Source organism: Theobroma umbraticum, unplaced genomic scaffold (assembly GCF_002168275.2).
Source record: "Theobroma umbraticum cultivar Fairchild unplaced genomic scaffold, ASM216827v3 scaffold_44.0, whole genome shotgun sequence".
NCBI lineage: Eukaryota > Viridiplantae > Streptophyta > Magnoliopsida > Malvales > Malvaceae > Theobroma > Theobroma umbraticum.
Window position 1 is genome coordinate 12,840,248 of NW_018397255.1, and position 11,020 is coordinate 12,851,267.

The 11,020-nt window shown below is 33.0% G+C and overlaps 1 protein-coding gene across 1 annotated transcript; it reads right to left on the reverse strand.

The window, feature by feature from the left end:
- Positions 1 to 734: 734 nt before the first annotated feature.
- LOC110409072 (cellulose synthase, putative (DUF1644)) lies at positions 735 to 5,263 on the reverse strand. Its single transcript, XM_021418304.2, is given in 5 exon segments — positions 735 to 1,430; positions 1,432 to 1,646; positions 1,649 to 2,162; positions 3,913 to 4,153; positions 5,036 to 5,263. Coding segments are annotated over 3 exon segments (1,131 nt in total). The 5' UTR covers positions 3,913 to 4,153; positions 5,036 to 5,263; the 3' UTR covers positions 735 to 1,028.
- Positions 5,264 to 11,020: the final 5,757 nt, after the last annotated feature.

Consider the following 11,020-nt stretch of genomic DNA (forward strand, 5'->3'; position numbering starts at 1 on the left):
GAGTGGAATTAGTGAGGCCCTGGTTTGTTGGACTTTCTACTTATTATTTTGTTTTTAACTTGACAAGTGCTGTCTTGCTTGAATGTGGTACATGTTCGGTGTTAAAGAAGATATTTAACTCGAAAAACAATTTCCTCGAACGCTAATTGCTTGATCAAGGAAGGTGACAAGGTAAACAAATTTGCTGAGCTATACGTCCAAGTGGCCCAGCAGAAGCAAAAAGACAATCCTCTCACAACAACTATCTTCACTTCCATCCAATTTCTTAAGGAGTTATTGTTCTTCTTTTCTTTTAATTCTTTAAAGCTTCCATCACCCCCTTCGTGATTTTGGCAATAAAGTAATCAAATTTCTGAATATAAAAGTTTTATTGTTTTTTTAATAAAATTTAAGTAAAAGTTTAACACTATTACTCCTTGTGAAATAGTAACAAAATGCCAAATTTTATTTGAAAACATAATCCCCAAAATGTTATGTTAAAAAAATGTATATGATACCATGAGAAGTCTATATGAAATTTATCATACTATTTATTATATATGTCGGTCCACGGTATGTACACGGAGAAATTGACGGAAACATCCCGGAACCAGAAAAAATAAAAATCTGAAGACAGATGCCCAAAGGAAAAACGAAAAAGAATAAAAGGAAATGAATGGCATTATTGCCATTTGGTTGCCAACGCAAGACTTTGTCCTGATTTAAACAGTAACACCGGTTTGAGTCTCAGTACATAGAATAATCATCCAAAACCAGTAAACATTTCTTGTTCACGTACATGTATAACGACACACATAAAAGTTTACAGGACTCCACTTAACTAGACACATCTGGAAAACCCACAAGCTGATGGCTTCTGAAACCAGCAAACTTCTATCATTGTCCAAAAATTAATACAGTTCATGCACATTGCTGGGACATCAATAGCAAGAATACCAGTAGGGTCAGCCAAAAGCAATCTGAAATACAATTCCATATGAAGTCAAGTCAAGAAACTGGAATTTACCAGGACCAATATCTGACTCCGTTCATGACTGATCTTCATCTGACCTTGATCGCATCAGACGCCTACGTCTTCTTGGGTTTGGAGATGGATCTTCACCTACATCGCTTAATATGCGCAGGTCATCATCATCATCATCTTGCAAACCCAACAGATTCTCACCCCAAAGGAATCGGCGCTCCGATAAAGCTCCTGCAGGGCGTCGATGCCTAGACCAAACCCTGGACCTTGCTCTTGGTTCACCAACACTGTCAATCGAACCAATCATCTGAAACAGAAAGAAAGTAGTCCACCATGATGCACTCTCTTCACCTGTGCCATTATCCCTATCGGCTGCCAACCTATCCCCATTCTCGATAACATAGTCTCCAACCACAACAGCACCTGGCATGGCAGATCGAATAGCACTTACAATGTCACCATATTCCTCTTTGGTGCTCAAGGCGGCGCCAGGCTTGTTCTCTTGATGGGTCAATATCTGAAGGTCGCGTTGTTGGGTGAACTCTCCTGGCATGCCGGCGCAATTCCTGGTAATTTCCATTGTAGGCGCAAGATTCCCTAGAACAAGATCTCTTCTTCAAATTTAGATACATTCTGGCCTCTTCCACAACCTCCCAGCCAAGTATGTCCCCTCGACAGAGAGGCATTTCAAACTAGATTTAGACTCTGATGTATTCTCTGCATCCACCTCTTCAGATTCAGCTCTTCCCTGAGATGAATCAGAGTCCCCTATTTCTATAATGCCTTCTCCTTGTGAATCAAGATGCCTATTTGGCTCTTGGATATTACCTTCTGATCCTCCTGGCGTGCCATTGGTTTCATTCAGATTTCGACTTCTGTTACCTTCAATAAAATCAGTTCTTAAAGCCAAGTTCATATCAGAAGTACTAGAATCCTGAGGGTTTAGGGGTATTGGATGAGGTAACATTGGACTCTTACTAGAATAAGTCCTTAATTTTTTAAATCGATCTAGGCAATTTGAATGCCTGTAACTTGTATCACAAATGTAAGATCTGCAACCCTTCTCGTGTGAGCTGCACAGGAGGAGAACAGCATTATGTGGATGGTCCATGCAGATTGGACATGAGACTTCATCCAGTTCTTTATGGAGAGCCCGGATATCCGAATCAGTAATTATTCTCCGTTTCACACCAGCCATCTGGCACATGCTGTGTAAAGTTACTCAGCATATTGAACTCATCAGGTAAGAGGAAAAATAGTCCATTAAGCAAAGGATACACTAGATAATGAACATTATAAACCACTAGCACTATGCAAAGAACATTCCCAAAAGTCTCAATACCTAAGTGATTGTTTGCTAATAAATTGGGACAGCAAAAATGGTAACATGTCACAGAATCAAGAAGAAGCAACCAACCAAATACACTCAAGCTTCCAAAAAGCCAGGAAAACCCTATCATCTTATTGTCCCACAAACCACAGTTTCTTTCTTTCCTGGAAAGGCATGGTGCACGAGGGGAAAGGGATAAGAGGTCTCTAACTTCCTTGACTGCTCTTTTCTCATCCTCACTTCTTCCGAAATCTGGCATTCACATTAATCAATGACCAAACTAAGCTTAAAGCAAAACTAATGCTTCATTTCAAAAGCCTGCAATTGACAGCCCTTCTAGAGATCAACCACCAACACCAGTTATACAGAATTAAAAAGAAGTCCTCTTCGGTAAGATTTAACTTAGGCCCTCAGCATAAGGCAGTTAATGTTAAGTGCATTCCATAAGAATAAACAAGCAGCATAATGGAAGAATCAACCACAAATTATATAAGGCAAATTGTTAACATTGTCAAATTCAATGCCTCTCTGGAAAATTTATCTTACCTAATGCCACTAATTGTACCAAATGTTAATTTGCAAATTGAAATGAGGAAGGATGACGGTAACGTGGTTACACAATGACATTTTATACTACAGTACCAGGAAGCCCATGTGCAATTGCATTCCTAAAGTTCATATCAGTTTAATTCATGTCATTTTATTAAAATAAATTTTCTCTTCACAATATGCAAATACCTATATGGCTATACAAATGGGAAAAGGAAGCAAACAACAGTAAAGTTGGTAAGTTAAGAATTGAGACCACTAATTAAGAAAGAACTGATCGTTCAGCCAAAACAAATTTGAACATTTCATGTTCAGCCATCTCCTTCATGAACCCTCTTCCATGACTAGAGAAAGAAATGAAGCTGATAATGTGGAATCATGTTGACAGTGAATAAAGTGGGAAAGCAAAACTATCTACATTTCAAAAAGGTCCCCCGTAACGTGTTGTCAACAATCATTTAAGAAATGAACTTCTGTTTTTCTTGGATTAAATTTAGAAATTCATTGATAGACCCAGTCATTGGCCATCCAAAAAACAGCATTATCATAAGCAACACTTATTCATCAACCATTATCCAGATCACACTTTTGAAACTAGTGTCATGAAGGAGAAAGTCACAGACCTACTATCCATCTAGACAAAGACAATGAGCAAAAAGTAAGCCCAAAGTGTTTTCTACAGCACACAAACACTACTCAGCTTAGTAAGAATGGGAACCTACTAACAATAATTCAAACAAAGTTTGCTAAATTTTTCCTTCATTTTCAAGTCAAAATCTAAGAGAACTAACCACTTTCAATGCATGCGTTTCAACATAGTCCCTTAGGAATAATCCAGTCATGTTCAAACTAAAAAGTACCTCTCAACTTCATCACAATCGAACATATAAACATAAAAGTAAATGGTAGATAGAAAAAACCATAGATGTTTGCATATAGATTATAAAACAACAGCAATGTAGGAGAGGGGAAAATACGCCAGTCAATTAAACAAGAGACATGCCAAGCACTATTGACATTTTTGAAACATAAAGAAAGTAGTACATTTTTTAAATGAACACAAACTTACCACGAGGCTCAACTTTAAATATATTTCCTACTGCAGCCTTCTGTGTCTCTATGTGTTACCAACTGAAAACTATAGAATCCTTAGTTGTTAACTTTTACAAAGAAAATCACTCAACAAAGCCTGATTCGAGCTCCAAAGCCCTAATCTATGTAATGTAATACAAGTCCTAAAACACTTGAAGAAGCAGAACCAATGAATAAGTAACTAAAGATTTTAGTCTTGAACCACGCAGCGATCAAACCTGCAGTCAGACCACCAAAACCAGAAGAGATTGTCAAATTCAATATATCTCAATCTACGATTTCTATTAACTATCAATAGATAGGGGAAAAAATGCATAGAAACTATTTAGGTAGTTTGCATCAAGGCGAATATCGTAAAGGTTGTTTGAGCAATAACAACTACTTTCTCAAAAAAGGTTTATGCACAATGAGATCTAATAATTAATCCCCAGCTACTTGGATATAACCATATAAGAATGCAATTTTATTTAACACCCATCAGTTCAAGCAACCAAAATATTTTACTTCATGCATAATTGCTTCCATAAACACCATCCTTTAAAATCACAACAACTTTTTTGAAGCTGAATTTTCAATCAAAATACCCATAGAGTTTCTATGGTGATATTTAAGAATACCTTTCAAATTTTCATTAAATCATACACACATTTTTGTACCTAATTGTGCAGCTTCTATTTTCAATCTCACCACAGCTTATACAGCAATAAATTAATTAATTAATTATTTTAAAAATATGACCTGCTGCTTGCAATAATAATAATAATAATAATAATAATAATAATAATAAGGAAGATATATACAAGTTCCTTAACAAAAAAGGGAAAAAAAGTTATACGGAACCCTAACTCAAAATCGAAGTCACAAAAACCCCACATATCATCCTATCAAAAATAACAATCCTTCCGCACCAATTCACCTTAACCCCCCCTCCACCCCAAAAAAAGGATTCCTCCTCTATCGGGGTAGGCAAACCAATCATTATCAATACACAAATTACAATACAAAAAATCAAAAGCACCCCATAACACATATCCACCCATCAATCCAAGAAAAGCAAAAATCATCAGCAAAATAATTCAAAATTCAACATTGAAACGTACGAAATTAGAGACGGTGGGGATTTACGAAGGGGAAATTCGGAATTTGGGAACTGAAAATTATCCGATCTCTAAAAGGGAGGTTGAGATTGCGTGGAAGGGTAGAAGCACCTTAGAAAATGTGACTACTAATAATTGAATTGAATAAATAAATGTAACAGCAACCCCCTCCTCCTTTTAAAAGTTTTCTTTTTGTTTTTGTTTTTTTCACATTTACTTACAATTCTAATTTGCTTAATTAATTATTCATTTATTTATATAGGTGAAGGGAAAGAGAAGATCTAGTGGTCATGGAGGTTGGAAAACGAGGAAGAGAGGGGTGGCGGGCATTCATCGGGTACAACCATCTCCTTTGTTGTTGGTAGATGTGGTTAAATTTGATATTTTATATTTTTAAATATTTTAAATATGTCATATAAATATAAGTTATTAATAATTATATAGACGGACATGGATACGACATAATTAATTAATTGTATTAAGATTTTAAATATATATACAAATTTATAATTTTACATAAAAAAGAAGTTAAGGAACTTTCAAGTTGCGGCACGTGGTTATTTCAATAAAAGTAAATCTATCTCGTCGGACTCATGACAGGCCAATGGTCTACCTAGAGTGAGAGTTACATGATTTGTTGTGTGGATTAATCAAGTAAGGCATTTCACTATCTTCTGTCTTTAGTGGGTCATTTGACTAATGGGTCGCTTTAATTGTTTTCTTCGTAGGTCATTTCGATGTTATTTTGTTATTGTTTAGGTCATTTACATAAATAGCATGGAAGGTTGACTTGGAGTTCGCGAGTGTTGTCCTCTCCATATGTATTCCCTATTTGGTTTTGTTTCGCGGGTTGGTTTAAGTCTAGCTGATGATTTTCCATCTTTTCATCTTCCCTCTTTGCTTTGTCTAACGATGTTTTCAAGTTTGCCCTTGGGTTGGCTACTAAAAGAGGAGGAAATGATAAATTTTTAATATTTCTTTGTGGATTTTTGTTAAAGGGTTTTAGTTTTTTGGATTTAGGGTTACTCTATGATTTTGGGGATTTGACCCTAACCCATGAATTTTGTACAGCAGGTTTACGTGTTTGGTCTCAAATGAATGCCATCTTTGGCCTATTCGACCCTGCTATATTTCTCACTGTTCTTGACTTGTTGCTATCCAACCTTTCTAGATTATCGATTTCTCACTTTTTTTTTATATTCTCAGACTTATTTTATTGGGGTTCTTACTATTTATGTGTTTTTGTATTGCATTTCTTTTTTAACTTCACTTAGGCTTTTAGAGGTTTTCATATTCAAGTATTTAGTTTACAATTGTTTCTCAAGCATCTTCTTGCTTTTTATTTGCTATCTGAAATTAATTATTTTTATTTTCTTTTGTTGTTTTTTGTTGAAATGATTGTTTATGATTATTGCTTTTTTTTTTATTTCCAACATAACTTGATGAATCGATTATGTGTTTTCATATGTTTCTAAGATTTTCATAGATCATCTATGCTTTGTCTTTTTAAACATGTTAAATGGTTTGTTTAACATATTTATTATTGGTACGAAATAGAGTATACGGATACTTAGATTGTTGGTGCTCAACTTAATAGGGTGAACATCAAATATATTCTTTGATAAAGGTAGTTGTTATTAATAAAAGCATCAGTTTTTTAATTTTTTTTTTGGTTTTGAGTATGCTGAACAATATTCTTGATTGTATATTTATTTTTTCTTCAATATGGTAATTTGTTGAAAATACAATTTGTATATGTGCAAAGCATTTAACTTGAAAGTCATTATATATAAAACGATTATACTATTTGATGAAGTAGTCTCGTGGTTTGTTTTTCGTTGGTTTGTTTTTCGTTAAAGAATCATACTTGCTGGTTTACATTTTTTCTGTAATAATCATAATTTTGGTTATTGTATTTGGTGTTTTTAGATTTGCAGTGTTGGTTGTTCTTTTTTGCTTTTATTTTTTGATTTGTTGTCTCGATTAATTTCTTGATATCTCTTTTTTTCCACAAGGTTTCTATTTTGCTTGCCGTCTCAGTTGTGCGAAATATTGTAAGTAAATAAGGTTTTTAAATTTAGTTTAGCATCATTTTTTGCTGTAATGTTTTAAAGTGATTAGATATTATTTTGTTTTCTCTTTCTGGACCAAAAGTAATAGTCTGGGTAGTCATTAATGATCCAATTTTGGTTAGAAATGAATCCTTTTATTCATTAAGGGAAGGATTGATCATTGAAAAGATGGATGAGTTGTGTATGATCTTTCCTTTCTTTAGAAATGAGAAGGATATTTTCTCTAGCCAAAATTTAGATCATCTCATAATAGCACAACCAGTATTGATGTAAGTAAAAGATATCAGATATTTCTATGTTAACTTTTTTTTATTGAATTGGACATAATTCATTACATTGCACAAGAGGTTGCTAGAAATAACAATATGTTTTGATTTGATAAAATTTTGAATTACAACCTTTTATTTCTTGTTTTATACTCTTTATTTGTTGATTGTTTTTTTAAATTGAGTGTTTACAGTATTGCTTGGTCAGGTTATTATAAGTTTGATGCAATATTTTTCTATTATTTTATGCTTCCTCTTTGTTCTATCTGTAGTTTTCCCTTACATTTTAATCATGCACAAATTAAATATACATAAACAATGTAGACAAAGGAGGTTAAAAATATTAAGAGCAAAAAAATTATCTAGATTGAGTAAAAATTATAACACTCAATATCACAATCAAATGAATATCTTATTTGCTCAAAACTTCCAATTACCTCATCATTTCCACTCATGGGGTTTTGCATTCAATTTTATTCATATTCTTGTTGGAGGACATGTGACAATTCATTCGACTGTTAATCCTAATGGTGAACTTGAAACATTGGTTGAACCTATTATTCATTTGTCTGGTGTTGGTTTCCCAAACATTGGTTTCTAGATAATGCCCACTAATATTCTAAGTTTCCCAATAACTAGTTGGCCTAATTATCTTGTAGGGGACATTAGGTTATTAAGTGATAGTTTCTATTCAAACCATCAGTTTAGTCATTATCAAGTTTCACAAGGTTGCTCGAGCAACTCTTTTCATGGTAGTAGCCTCGTAAACTTTTCCTTTAACACATTACAAATATTATTATCCTATGATAAATACTATTTTGAAAGTGCATAATAAGATCACAACAAATATTTAATTCAAATTTCTGTGCACAATTTATGAAGGTCTCATACAAGATGTTCCTTGCTAATGTGAAAACTATATCCCTGAAAATAATCTTCAAGTGGAGGAAAATATCCCAATGCTCGAACGTAAGTTCAAATGCATTGTCAAATCAATATTTCAAATCATTCTGGTCTCTTTCGTAAATGTGATCATTAACACATGTTTATATTTGTTTATCATGCATATAATAGGAAATCAAATGACTATTTAGTCGCTCGGAGGCCCTAATTATATATGTCTTTTTTTTCATAGCTTACATGTGGTATGAAGAAAGGTTAGATGTATCAAGAGAAAATAGGAATCCTACTTATAATCTTTGTTGTCAAGAAAGTATAGTACGAATACCAGATTTTAGAAAAACGACCCTTTTCTAGACACCTTACTTACTGATGACACAAATGCTAGAGTTCAAAAGTTTAGACAAAACATAAAAATATATAACAACATGTTTCAATTCACTTCATTAGGAACTTAAATTGATAAGTCAATCAACAATTGGGTAGGTCCTTACATATTTAAGATCAATGGTCAAATTGATCATAAGATAGGTTCTTTGCTACCCATGCTTGGAAGCAAACCAAAAGTCCCTCAACTTTACATTTATGATGCTGAAAATGAAATCTAAAATAGGTTAGCAATTGACAACAATGATCTTCACAGATCAGTTGTTGAAGATCAAATGAAAATGCTTGATGACAATAATCAAATTGTGAAAGTATTTAGAATGGCTAAGGATAGGTTAACAACTATAAAGTTTACACCTTTTTGACTTAGATTTATAGCATCTAGAGATCAATCACACCTAAATTATAAAGTGCCTAATACAAATAAAATAGTTGGTCCAATAATAGGTGATTTAAGAGAATATGTTGGCCATAAAGATATTATAGTTGATTATGCCACTGAAGGTTTAAATTAAATTAGTGAACTGCACCCTTCATTCATGAACATGCGATATCCTCTTCTTTTCTCATATGGAGAAGATGGTTATATGCCTAATATAAGCTACGTTCATGCACTCGTTAGAAGAAAACCAAAACAAAAAATGTCAAAATGTCAAAATATATTATGCATACATAATTCAACAACTATCAACTTTTAAAAGTGCATTATTAAGGAGTGGTAGGCTATTTCAACAATTTATAGTTGATGCATATGCTATTATTGAAGAAAAGAGATTATTATTTATAAGAAACAATTAAAAAAATTAAGAGCTAAATTATATTAAGTTTTAAAAGATGCTTTGTAAAAGGGGACAATAATGCTAGCAATGTATGAAAATGTCTAATGGTACCTTTAAGTTTTTTTGGCAGTCCTAGATACTTATTACAAAACTATCAAGATTCCATGGCAATTTATAGATGTTGCAGTTGTCTTGATATAACATCTAGAGTTTTCAAGATTAAATTTTGTCATCTAATGGATGATTTGGTGAAGAACAAACACTTTGGTGTTGCCATAGTTGGTGAGTGAATACTGTCCACCTTTCATCACTTAATTTTCAAAAAATTTTGACATTCATCAATTACACTAAACTTTTACCATATAGTTATTTATACAATTGAATTCCAAAAGCGAGGGTTGTTGCATATGCATATCTTTCTTTGGCTCCTCCATGACTATAAGTGCTCATCACTTGAAAGCATAGATAAGATCATATCAACAAAATTACCAGACAAACATGCACATCTTGTCCCCTACCAAGTTGTATCAAAGTTCATGGTACATGGACCATGTGGCCATGCACGACCAAATTTTCCCTACATGGTCAAAGGTTATTATTCAAAATTTTTTCCAAAAGACTTTCAAACAAGAACTATAATTAATGAAGACAAATTCACAACATATTAAAAGAGAAATATTCCTAATTGTGTAATAATTAAAAACATTATTAGATTAGGCAATAAATATGTGGTACCTCATAATATTGATTTAATGGTAAAATGTCAAGCACACATCAATGTAGAGATTTGGGGTCAATTGAGAGCTATAAAATAACTATTCAAGTATATAACTAAAAGATAAAAAAGCACAAATCATTGTTGAAAACAATAACTCCACCGCCCAACAAAGCCTAAATACTACATATACATCTATCCTAGATAATATAGAAAAAAGATCTATTGAGATAGATGAAATAAAAACTTATTTGGATTGCCAATATTTATTAGCATATGAAGCATGTTGAAGGGATTTTGCTTTCTTGATACATCATAGAGAACCATTCAGAGGTTAGTCATTCATTTCTTGAGCAACATAGGATTTTATTTCATGATATTGAAAGCATATTATGTGTTATACATAGGCCAGATGTTAATAAAACTACTTTCACTAAATGGATGGTTTGTGATCAAATTAATGGCAATGGTAGATACCTTTTGTATGTTGATTTTCTTGCTAAATACGTTTGGCACCAACAAGAATCTAAATGGAAAAAAAGAATATAAGGTAAATGTATAGGGAGAATCAATGATGTCCACTCACTGGCAAGAGAACTATATTATTTGCTTATGTTGTTAAATGTTGTTAGAGGAGCTAGTAGCTTTGAACATATTAGAACAATAGATGGAATCACTTATAAAACTTATCAAGAAACCTGTCAAGTATTAGGATTGTTAGGGAATGACTAACAATGGAATGATGCTTCAATTTAAGCTTCTCAATAGGCTTATAGTGAACTATTAAGACAATTATTCATGAGCAACATTATGTACAGTGAAGTAGCTGTAGACACTATATTTTAATATGGGTTTTAGTTTTCTTATTT